General features: G+C 42.6%; 1 protein-coding gene across 2 annotated transcripts in view; it reads left to right on the forward strand.

Annotated features, from left to right (window-relative positions):
• The first annotated feature begins 753 nt into the window (after window positions 1–753).
• LOC143022533 (uncharacterized) overlaps window positions 754–12,580 on the forward strand; it is a 38,573-nt gene continuing 26,746 nt past the window's right edge. The window contains exons 1-3 of one of the 2 annotated variants that reach the window (XR_012966083.1): window positions 754–880; window positions 1,139–1,397; window positions 4,586–4,658. Coding sequence is in view for 1 of the 2 variants with exons in the window: in XM_076180791.1 (XP_076036906.1) it covers window positions 1,009–1,397; window positions 4,586–4,658 (462 nt within the window). In the remaining variant the exon portion in view is untranslated. Of the gene's footprint in view, window positions 1,398–4,585; window positions 4,659–12,580 lie in introns of both variants that reach the window. The other variant, XM_076180791.1, reaches the window with a different exon arrangement.

Genomic DNA, 12,580 nt, shown 5'->3' on the forward strand with positions numbered 1-12,580 from the left:
GGCTTTGGGAAGAGGGGAATGTTTGTTGAGGAAGGACAGGAGAGGGCAGAAGACAGGGGTGAATGGAGAATTGTTGTATATGAATGATGTGATGCATGAGGTGGAATGGGTTGGGGATGGGGGGTGAGGGTGTATGTATGAGAAATAATTTGACACAGTCCGAAGGGATTTCTCCCCATCTTCTTTTCTGCATGAGGGAATGGAGAGGGGGTTTGCCGAATTATTGAAGCAGCCTTGCTGTGAATGTGCTGTGTCTTGTGACACTACTGATCCAGGGCAGTGGGCGAGATACAGGGATGACCCGTCATCCAGGAGGTACCAAGATAAGAGGAAGGGAAGAGGGCGGAGGTTAGTGGAGTGCGATGGGGATGGAATGGGTGGGAGTAGTTTTTATGCCTTTGTTTTTTGGCTACCTCCCTTACAAGGGGGGAAAAAAGCCTTTGGTACATGTATGTATGTAAATTAACATTATAACCTTGCAATATACAGTAGTATGGTCTATAACATAAAGTCACAAAACAAATGCCCTGGTTACCTTATCCATAAGAGTTTTTGTTGAAGTCTCTGCTGTATTGATATGAAATATATATGGTTCTAATTACCTTAGATGAGTGCATGGTGCTGTGGTGTGATGGCACACATGGATGACACTGTATCAGCAGATCTGAGTTTAAATCTCGGTGGTGCCGTGCTTTTGATTTTTTCTCTTTTTTCATGTTCTGGTGGTTCAGTGGTTAGGGTCACTGGGCTGCATCCCGAGGGTCCTGAGTTCGAAACCTGGGAGGTGCCATTCTAGTATCTATGGAAGCTCGCCTTGGTAGATGTCACTGGAACTCTTGTTCTTTGAATTAGTATTCATTGCCAAAATGATCTGATAAAGGTATTTGTATGAAAATGCTTATATTCACTCCATGAAATAGCAGCGCAAGTGAAAACACAGATACTTAACACAGAGTGAGGAAAAATAAATGACTAGCAAAAGTTTTGGCCAAGCCCCTATCTAGAGCCATGGGATCCATAAGTGGGTCTCATCTAAGAAACTCAGAGGACCTGCTGCGCAGATTAAAGGGGATAAGCATGAGGTGCATGAAAATGGCCAGTTATGATGTCAAGTCCTTATTCACACAAATTCCCTTAGATGGCGCTTTGGAGGCAGTGTGGAGAGTGGTCATCAACGTGGACGAGGAGGAGTTGCCGCTGCCCAGGGGAGATTTCATGAAGCTGGTATCCATGTGCGTAAACTTTGTTTCATTCACCTTTGAGGGAGAAGAGTTTCTTCAGCACAGTGGCCTAGCAATGGGGTCACCTCTGAGTGCCGTGGCTGCTTGCCTCTTCATGGAGGTCCAAGAGAAGGACCACTACTCTCATATGGTAGGAAGGAGGCCAATATGGCTCAGGTACGTGGACAATGTGCTTATAATCACTCCAAACAGGACAGACCTGGATGACATCAGGAGACAATTAAATAGAAATTTGGGAATGGATGCTAGGAGGAGATTGTATGAAGGAGTGATTATGCCGACAGCACTGTACAGGGCAGAAACATGGAACGTAAGGGAGGAAGAGAGGAGGAGTTTGAATGTGTTTGAGATGAGGTCTCTGAGAAGTATGATAGGGGTTACTAGGCTGGATAGTGTGAGAAATGAGGTGAAGAGGAGAACGGGGGTGGAAAGGGAATTGGGAGATGGGGTTGATGAAAGAGTATTGGGATGGTTTGGATGCATGGAAAGAATGAGTGAAGAAAGATTAGTAAAAGAGGTGTGGAAGGAATGAACATGAGGGATCGACCTAGGATGAGATGGATGGATGGGGTAAAAGGGGCTTTGGGAAAGAGGGGAATGTTTGTTGAGGAAGGACAGGAGAGGACAGAAGACAGGGGTGAATGGAGAATGATTGTATATGAATGATGTTGTGATGCATGAGGTGGAATGGGTAGGGAATGAGGGTGAGGGAGTATGTCCGAGAAATGATTTGACGGAGTCTGAAGGGATTTCTCCCCATCTTCTTTTCTGCATGAGGGAATGGAGAGGGAGTTTGTCGAATTAATGAAGCAGCCTTGCTGTGGATGTGCTGTGTCTTGTGACACTGCTTCTGACCCAGGGCAGTGGGCGTGATGCAGGGATGACCCATCATCCAGGAGGTGCCAAGATAAGAGGGAGGGAAGAGGGCAGAGGTGAGTGGAGTGTGATGGGGATGGAATGGGTGGGAGTAGTTTTTATGCCTTTGTTTTTGGCTACCTCCCTTACAAAGGGGGAAAAAAGCCTTTGGTGTATATATGTATGTATGTAACATTAATCAAGTAGGGAAGAAAAGGTAAAAGGTACAGATGGAGAGTTGATAATGGAAGAGATGGCAGTGAGGGGAAGATGGGCAGAATATTTTAGGGAGTTGCTGAATGTGAAGGAGGATAGGGAAGGAAAGATAGCTGCAGTGGGAAATGCGAAGAAAATGAGAGTGATGAGTGAGGAGAATGGAGGAGAAATAAGGAAGGATGAGGTGAAGGCAGCTGTAAAGATGATGAAAGCAGGTAAGGCACCTGGTCTGGATGGATGTCATGCAGAATGTCTGAAAAAGGGAGGTGCAGTGATGGTGGACTGGTTGGTGAGGTTATTTAATGTTTGCTGGAGAGAGGGTAGAGTACCGGAGGACTGGAGTAGTGCCTGTATAGTTCCTCTTTACAAGGGAAAAGGGGACAAGTGTGAATGTAGTAATTTCAGAGGGATTAGCCTGTTGAGTGTAGTAGGGAAGGCTTATGGGAGGATCTTAATTGAGAGGATTAGGAGAGGAACAGAGGGAGTAATTGGTGAGGAACAGTGTGGATTTAGGACGGGTAGAGGTTGTGTAGATCAGATCTTTGTGGTAAGACAGATATGTGAGAAAGCTATAGGAAAGGGGAAGGATGTTTTTTGGGCTTTCATGGATCTGGAAAAGGCTTATGATAGGGTAGACAGAAAGGCACTGTGGGAGGTTATGCAGATTTATGGGATAGGAGGAAAGCTTTTGGGAGCTGTCAAGAGTTTTTATGAGAGTAGTAGAGCATGTGTTAGGATTAGAAATGGAGAGAGTGAGTGGTTTGAAGTAAAGGTGGGACTTCGTCAAGGATGCGTTATGTCGCCCTGGCTGTTCAACTTATACATGGATGGGGTGGTGCGAGAGGTGAATGCTAGGGTAGTGAGTCAGGGATTGGAGATAGTTAAAGAAAATGGAGAAAAGTGGGAGGTGAGCCAGCTGTTGTTTGCGGACGACACTGCGCTTGTGGCAGGGTCAGAGGAGGGATTGAGGAAGCTGGTGGCAGAGTTTGGGAGAGTATGTGATAGAAGAAAGCTAAAGATAAATGTGGGTAAAAGTAAGGTGATGAGATGTACAAGGGGTGAAAGTGGCAGTAGACTGGAAGTGAACATTAAGGGAGAGCGACTGGAGGAAGTGGATAGTTTTAGATACTTGGGTGCAAGTGTAGCAGGAAAAGGTGGAGTGAAGGTGGAGGTAGAATGTAGATTGAGAGAAGCGAGTAAATGCCTTGGTGGTTTAAAGAGTGTAATGAGGAATAGACATTTGGGAATGGATGCGAAGAGGAGACTGTATGAAGGAATGATTGTGCCAACAGCACTGTATGGGGCAGAAACGTGGAACATAAGAGAAGAAGAGAGAAGGAGTTTGAATGTGTTTGAGATGAGGTGTCTGAGAAGTATGGTGGGGGTTACTAGGCTAGATAGAGTGAGAAATGAGGAGGTGAGGAGGAGAACAGGTGTGAAAAAGGATTTGGGAGATAGGGTTGATGAAAGAATATTAGGATGGTTTGGACACATGGAAAGAATGAGTGAAGAAAGACTAGTAAAAGAGGTATGGAAGGCAGATGTGGAGGGAGTGAACATGAGGGGACGTCCTAGGATGAGGTGGATGGATGGGGTGAAGGGGGCTTTGGGGAAGAGGGGAATGTCTGTTGAGGAAGGAAGGGAGAGGACGGAAGACAGAGGTGAGTGGAGAATGGTTGTATATGGATGATGTTGTGACTGCATGAGGAGGAATGGGCAGGGAAGTGGGGGGTGGGGTAGTATGTGTGAGTAAATTTTGACGCAGCCCGAAGGGATTTCTCCCCGTCCTCGCCTTATATGCAAAGGGGGACGGAGAGGGGGGGTCGCCGATTAAATGAAGCGGCCTCGCTGTGGATGTACTGTGTCTTGCGACACTGCTTCTGACCCAGGGCGGTGGGCAGGGTGCAGGGATGACCCGTCATCCAGGAGGTGCTCAGATGAGAGGAAGGGTGGGAGGGGTGTGGAGTGTATTTAGGGATGAAATGGGTGGGAGTGTTTTTATGCCTTTCCCTTTTTGGCTACCTCCCTTGTAAGGGGGAAAAAGCCTTGGTATATGTATGTATGTATGTATGTAACATTAACATTATAACCTTGCAATATACAGTACAGTATTATGGTCTATAACATAAAGTATTGATATGAAATATGTATGGTACTAATTACCTTAGATGAGTGCATGACACTGGTATGATGGCACACATGGCTGACACCGTATCAGCAGATCCAAGTTCGAATCTCAGCAGCACCGTGCTTTTTCTCATGTGGTTTTTCAGTGGGCTGCGTCCTGAGGGTCCCGGGATTGAAACCTGCGAGGTGCCATTTCAGTATCTATGGAAGCTTGCCTTGGTAGATATCACTGGAACTCCTGTTTTTTTAATTAATGTTCATTGCCAAAATTATCTGATAAAGGTATTTGTATGAAAATGCATGTATTCACTCCATGATATGGCAGCACAAGTGAAAATGCAGATATTTAATGCAGAATGAGGAAAAATAAATTTGAAATAAATATTATCGTATTTCCATTGAGGCTGGTCAGAGGCAAGCGACATGATGTCACTAATGTTCTGCATTCCTTTTCTATTGCGTGTGTAGTCCATTTTATGTAGAATGGGGGGATGGAGAGGGGGGGTCGCTGATTTAATGAGGCAGCCTTGCGACACTGCCTCTGGCCCAGGGCAGTGGACAAGGTGCAGGGATGACCCATCATCCAGGAGGTGCTAAGATAGGAGGGAGGGTGGAGGGGAGTGGAGTGTATTTAGGGATGGAATGGGTGGGAATGATTTTATGCATTTTTCTCTTTGGCTACCTCCCTTGTAAGGGGGAAAAAGCCTTGGTCTTTACCTAGTTGTATTTTGCGGGAAGGGGAGCTATGCTCGTGATGTCCCGCCATTGTATCACGCAGTGTCTAGTTTGCTTTTAAACTCATGAATGGTTTTTGCGCGTACTATTTCATTATCCAGTTTGTTCCAAGTGTCCAAAACTCTATGTGGAAAACTGTTTTTCTTCAGTTCTCTTCTATAGCTATGTTTTTTTATTTTCTTTCCATGTCCTCTTGTGTTTCTCTTGTCCCAGTTAAGTAAGTCCTCTCTATCAAGTATCTCTGTACCTTACATGATTCTGTAGATGGTCAATAGGTCACCTCTCTCTCTTCTTTGCTCCTGTGTCAGTAACTCCAGTTTATCCAATCTCTCCTCGTATGATAGGTTTGCAAGTGCAGGTGCCATTTTTGTAGCTGCTCTTTGGAATATTTTCTTTATATTCTTTTTGGTACTGGGGGACCACAATGTCGCCGCATACTCTAGTCTAGGCCTTATCAATGTACAGTATATGTATGTATGTGTAGTCCAGGAGTATCAGGTATAATATTGGCAAAAAGAGGAAAAACATTTTACAAAGCGAACTTTTTCACCATAATCCAAAAATATAAAGTACTTTAACCCTTTAGCGGGCACACCTAGAAATACTTGAGGTATCAAAAATTACTCTTAGGGTCATAAACTAGATGCATTTCTAAGACACTTTTACTCATGAACATTTTTTGATTTGAGGCATTGATTGCATGCAATGTTCTGTCAATGAAGTATCCCGTGCGGGCTAACCGCCCGGCTCACGGGAAACCATGTTAGTCCCGTCCGGGATATTGTGCCCGGTCTACGGGGAACCATATATATCCCGTCCGGGCTACTTCGCCCGGTATGGGGTATAAATAATTTACCATATAATTCTGTTTAAATTTTGTTAATATAATATATTATTTACAATCAATAAATTTTTCTATATTTCTTAAAAAATAATGCTTGTTTGAAATAAAACACAAGGAGAAATTCAATGTTTTTTCTTATAAAAAGTGCAAAAATATATGATTTTACATTCCAACACATGGAAAATCAAAGAGGACATCAGTGGATGGGAGACAGGCTCAGGGAGAGGCTGCAGAAGTTGAGGGCTGCTGCTCACCTCTGGCGGGAGGGTTGTGGAACAAGATGAAGCAGTTGCGGTCTTCCGAGAGGCAGAGCGCGATCTGGCAGACATTGCACATCCACCTGGAGCGGTGGATTGTGACCTTGGTGGAGCAGTGCTTGCAAGTCTGCCGGTTACTGACGAAGATGGGCATGTGTTGCTTTGTGTTGTCATAGCGCTGCTGGTCACTGGGGAGTTGGGCCCTTTGCCCCCGACGTGGAATGGACATTGGCTGGTCAGGTGATGCCCTCGTAATCCTGGACACCGTGGTCTTCTGGCAGCGGGCAATGCGGCTGATATCAAGCCTGAACTGCTTTAGGGTCATTGGATCCTCTCCGATGGCCTGACAGTCCCGCTTGTAGAAGATCCAGGCATTGTAGACACAGAGGTCTAGGGCATACCCGAAGAGCCTCATGTACCACCTCCTGGCTCGCATGGGGGTCTTGTAGAGGTGGGTGAGCATGTCGGACTTGTCAATGCCTCCCATCTTCCCGTTGTACTGCTTGATGACGTTGGGGCAGGGCACCTCCACCTTCTTCTTGGTGTTACGGTCATACCTCCTCACTTTGCCAACGGGCTCGACACCGACGTCAGACGACAGGACCGTGACGTTCTTGTTGTCCTTCCATCGCAGGGCAAGGATCCCGTTGGTGGAGCAATAGTCATATTGGCCTCGAGGAGTCGTCTTCTTGTCCAGCTCCTTGGTAGACATCAGAGGAGCACGCCCAACACGGTTGACCCTCGCCGTCCCCACGAATCGGCAGCCCACCTTATCCTTCAGATACTCCACGAGCTCGATGCTGGTAAAGTAGTTGTCAGCATATATAGCTGACTGAGAAGGTTTCTTCAGGGTCTTGGCCAACACAAGAACGGTCTTGGTGGAAACAAGCAGTTGTGACTCCTCCTGGGAGAGCTGAGTGTGGTGGCTGCTGAAGGTAGTCTCTCCCTGGTACATGAGGATATCATGGATGAAGCCATCATTGCTTGCCCGGCAGAACAGCTTAAATCCCCACTTGTCCGGCTTTGTCTGGATATACTGTCTCAGGGTCCCAGCTCTGGTGCCCTTGTAGGACACCATGACTTCATCGATGGACTGTGTTGGGGTTGCTTTCACCTGCAGGAACTGCCTGTTCAGGAAAGCAAAGAGGGGATGAACTTTGAAGAAGCGGTCAGTGGTGCCAGGAAGGTTCTCATTGTTGTTGAAGTGTAGAAGGGATCTGATCAACCGGAACCGTTTAGAGGACATTCCGTCAGCCACCTGCACCACCCTAGTGTATGTTCCCCAGTAGTCCTCAATTGAAGGCAAGATGCAGACCCCCATGTACAGCAAGATGCCGATGAACACCATGAGTTCATGCATGTCTGTCTGGAAGGTGGTGTTGACGTTCTTCTGCCGGGCATAGAGGTTTGTTTGGTATACAATATCCTCCAGGAGGGCTGTGGGGAACATGTCCTGGAAATACTCAAAGGGCGACCTAAGAGCATCAGGGGCAGGGTGGGTAAAGTCAGGCAGTGGAGGGTAGCTGATGTCCGCTTTCTTCCATGTCCTTTGTGGCACATCTTTCTTGCCTCTCTTAGCCTTCTTGGGAGCCGGTCCAGTTGCTTTCTCTTCATCCTCACTGTCAGTGGTGTCCTCCTCTGGCATTGGCTGTGGCCTGACCCTGGTGACAGCGCCTGTGGACAACAAAGATGCTAAGTATCGACAATTAAGGTAGTACAAAGTTAATTAAATAGTCTGAGTGAATGCGGAGCATTGAGGAGACAAGTATGGACAACTAAGGTAAGTACAATGGTAAGTAAATAATCTGAGTGAATGTGCAGCCTTGAGAAGATAAATATGAACAACTAAGGTAAGTACAATGGTACGTAAATAGTCTGAGTGAATGTGCAGCCTTGAGGAGGTAAGTATAAACAATTAAGGTAATTACAATGTGGTAAGTAAATAATCATAGATAAGTTATGTAAGCAGAATAAACATGGTAATAATGGAAAGAGAAAATACATGCCTATCACATTACAACACTTGTCCCTTTAAAAATGACGCAAAAAAAACAAAAAACAAAACAAAAACACTGGGGCCTTTTAAATCACATGGCTTGTCCCTTTAAAAATTACACCAAAATAAACACTGGGGCCCTTTAAATCACATGACTTGTCCCTTTAAAGCTTACACCAAAACAAACACTGAGGCCCTTTAAATCACATGACTTGACCCTTTAAAAATAAGACCAAAACAAACACTGAGGCCCTATAAATCAAATGACTAGACTTGTACCTTTGAAAATGGCAGCAAAACGGTCACTGCAGCCATTTAAAGGCCACCCATATAAATGACTCACAGCAAAACATGAGTCTGTTTCGTCTTTCTCTTCAAGTCTGTGGCTCACAAATTAAATGCCAATGACATCACAACACTTGGCCCTTTAAACATGGCACCAAAACAAACACTCGTGCTCTTTAAAACATTAGCTTCGTTGCTTACCTGAGGTTGAGGGAGTTAGATCATCAGGGAGGTTGAGGAGGAAGTCAGGGTCAGGGTCGCAGTCAAAGACATCATCCAGGGCATCATCCTCCACCTCCATGTCGCTGTCGGAACAGTTGGGGGGAATCAGGTATTTGGAGAGGGTCTCCTTTTCCCTCTGAGCCTGCTGCCTACGAGTAAACCTCCTAGCATCAGAGTAGAATGTCGAAGGCTGAAATGAGGAAGCATGATAGGGCCATATTTAACTAAAAACACAAAATAATGCACCATAACCTTCACTATAAGTAAATATATTGCAGGTAATCACAGAAAACATCCATATTTTCAGGCAATATGCCACATGGGTCTCACACACAAACCAGATAAATGTTCCACATCACCATAAGTTTGTTTCATCATGAATAAATCACCAAACATTTAGTTAAATAAGATACCCATAACGGGCCGAAAGTCCCGCATGGGACTAATATGGTTCCCCGTAGACCGGGCACAGTATCCCATACGGGACTAACATGGTTTCCCGTGAACCAGTCATAAGTCCCGCGCGGGACACCCTCTTATTTCACCATCATTTTTCACCAATTTCTTTTCACATTTTACACTTGACACCCATATCACATTGGAACATATTTATCTGGCTATGTGCTATTAGATTTCTATACACCTACCTTCATTATTGCGGGCGTGGGAGGCGTGTGTGTTGAAGTAACTCGGAGTAGATTTGCCTGGTACAGCGTCTAGACAGAGACTGCATGCTTCTGTCCATGCAGCTCAAGCTCCCGCATGGGTTAGCGAGATCTGATTGGTGCAGAACAATAGCCAAGGAGTTCCCTCATTAGCTGAAACCAACCCAAGCCGTCTACGTTATCAACGTATTGCACTACGTTTCGTAAAAAACGTAGTATTAAGTATCCCGGAATGGCTACTTGCCCGCTAAAGGGTAACATGCAAAATCCCCCAAATAATCTATTCAGAGCTTAACAAAAAATCACGTCCAAAATATAGGCCACCCTTGTTTTGACATAACGCCTTGATACCCTGAAAGCTCTAGTAATTTTTTTTTTTTTTTTTTTTTTTTTTGGTCACTTGGGTAGAGACTATCAAAATACAGATAGAATTTTGGTTTGGAGATACTAAATAAACTTTATATCGGTGAATTCAAACAAACAAGCACAATAAACAGCTTCCAATACAATTTGTGTCATTTATAGTCTAGTCAATGAAAGTTGGATAAGAATTCTTAATTGCTCTTAGTGTGTTTTGTCTTCACTTGAGACATCTGCAGTGTATGCATATGTCTAAGGCTCACAGTTGCAGCACATAGATAGCTTATTAGATAAATAGTTGGATGTTTACATCAATAGATAAATAAATTAATGAATAAATAGATTGATAAAAAGATAAACAATTAAAAATATTAAACAAATAAATAGATGAATAGATAAATGAGTAAAGAGGTAAATAAAAAGATGAACAAATAAATATATGAGGAACTAGATAAATAAATACACAAATAACTGAACAAATATATAGATAAACAAATCAACAAAAGAATAGCCGATTAAAGAATTACTGAATGATTATAAAAATAAGTAAATACACAAATATATAAGAAATTAAGTAGTACCGTATTTATGGTTTACAAATTTCATCTGTACAGTCTGAGAACTTACTTGTTTCTGTTCTCAGACATTAGTAGTCTGAAGTTGAAGTGAAATCTTGATGGCTTCCTATTTACTTAGTTGTAATATACGGGAGGGGAGCTATGCTCGTGGTGACCGTCTTTGTATCTCTCCGCATCAAGTTTTATCTTAAAATCTTGTATAGTGTTTGCACATACTGTTTTGTTGTCTAATTTGTTCCATGTATTAATCACTCTGTGTGGGAAACTGTTCCTTTTCAAGTTTTTTCTATAGCTATCTTTTTTCAGTTTTTTCCGTGTCCTCTCATTTTACCGGTGTCCCCTTGTTTTACCGTTGTCCCCTCGTTTTACCGTTGTCCCACACTAACAGGTCGTTCCTGTCTAAAACTTCCATTCCTTTCATTATTCTGTAGATAGTCAGCAAAACTTCACTAAGTAAACTAAGTAAGTAAGTAAATCTCCTCTTTCTCTTCTTTGTTCCAGTGTTGGTAGGTTCAGTTTGGATAGTCTTTGCTCATATGTTAGTTCGGCGAGAGTCAGTGCTAGTTTGGTTGTCGCTCTTTGTAATCTTTCTAGTTTCTTAATATTCTTTTTGGTGCTGGGTGTCCAAAGTGATGCTGCGTACTCAAGTTTTGGTCTTATTAGTGTAGTTAGTATTTTCTTTATCATTTCTTCATCCATATAAGTAAATACCACTTTGATTGACCTCAATAAATTGTAGGTTTCTCCGAATATTTTATTTATATGCTTATCAGGTTTCATGTCCTTTCCAGTCATCACTCCAAGATCTTTTTCAGAGTTTGCTTTTTTTTTTTTTCTTCTCCAATTCTGTAATCTTTTGATATTCTGTTTTTACTCTTTCCAAATTCCATTATACTGCATTTCTTTATATTAAATTTCACTTCCCACTTTTGAGTCCAATTCCATATCGTGTCCAGATCTTGTTGCAATGAGTTGCAATCCTTTTCCGTTTTTACCTTTTTAAGTAATTTTGCATCTGCAAAAAAATTCATATAGCACTCCATGCCTTCATTCATGTCATTAATGTATACGGCGAACATGATCGGGGCCAGTAACGATTCTTGCGGGACACCGCTTTTTACTTCTTCCCAGTTGGAGAATTTTTCTCTAATTACAACTCTCAATTTCCCCCCATCAGGAAGTCTTCCATCCATTCCAATAATTTTCCTCTGATTCCACCCTTTGATTCTATCTTATTTATTAATTTCTTATGAGGTACCTTATCGAATGCCTTTTGCAGGTCCAGGAAAGCACAGTCCGCCCATCCATCTCTTTCTTGTATTATGTCTACTAATCTTGAGTAAAAGCAGATCAGATTTGTTGTACATAATCTCCCTTGTCTGAATCCAAATTGATTTGGGTTCAGTATAGATTTTTCTTCCAGGTATTAAAACCATCTGTTATTGACAACTCTTTCACAAATTTTTGCTATTGTGCTTGTTAGTGAGACCGGTCTGTAGTTAGATGGATCTTCTTTATCACCTCCCTTATAAATTGGTACAATGTTTGCCTTTTTCCAGTCCAATGGTACTTTTCCTTCTTTAAGTGAGGATTTAATTATATTATATATTTTATCAGTTAATTCTTCCATACATTCCTTCAGTATCCAGTTTGCAATCCCATATGGGCCATGTGATTTTCTGACATCAAGGGATTTAATTTGATCACTGATTTCTTTTTGTGTTACGTTTATTTCTTTCATTGCTGGGGATAATTCTCTCTATCTACACTGTTAGGCGAGTTTTCTATTGTGAATACTGATCTGAAGTGGTTGTTCATAATTTCACCCATTTCCAGTTCTTCTGTATATTCCTTTTTATCTTGGCGCAGTTTTTCTATTTCTTGTTTGTTTTTCAGTTTTCCATTTACATATTTGTAAAATAGGTTGGGTTCTTCCTTACATTTGTCTATTATCCTTTTTTCATAATTCCTCTTTTCATCTCTGTGTATTTTTACATATTCGTTTCTTAGTTTGATGTATGTTTGCCATTTGCTTTGTTTCTTATCTCTTTTCCACTTTTTCCAAGCTTTGTCTCTTTTTTCCTTAGCTTCACTACATCTTTTGTTGTAGCAGCTCTTTATGTATGCCTTTTCCATTTTTTGTTGTGGTACATATTTGTTCACTCCTTCATTATAAATTTCTTTTAGTATGTTCCATTT

The sequence above is a fragment of the Oratosquilla oratoria genome, unplaced genomic scaffold (genome assembly GCF_046742065.1).
Source record: "Oratosquilla oratoria isolate Oo_2021 unplaced genomic scaffold, ASM4674206v1 SCAFFOLD113, whole genome shotgun sequence".
NCBI classification, from domain to species: domain Eukaryota; kingdom Metazoa; phylum Arthropoda; class Malacostraca; order Stomatopoda; family Squillidae; genus Oratosquilla; species Oratosquilla oratoria.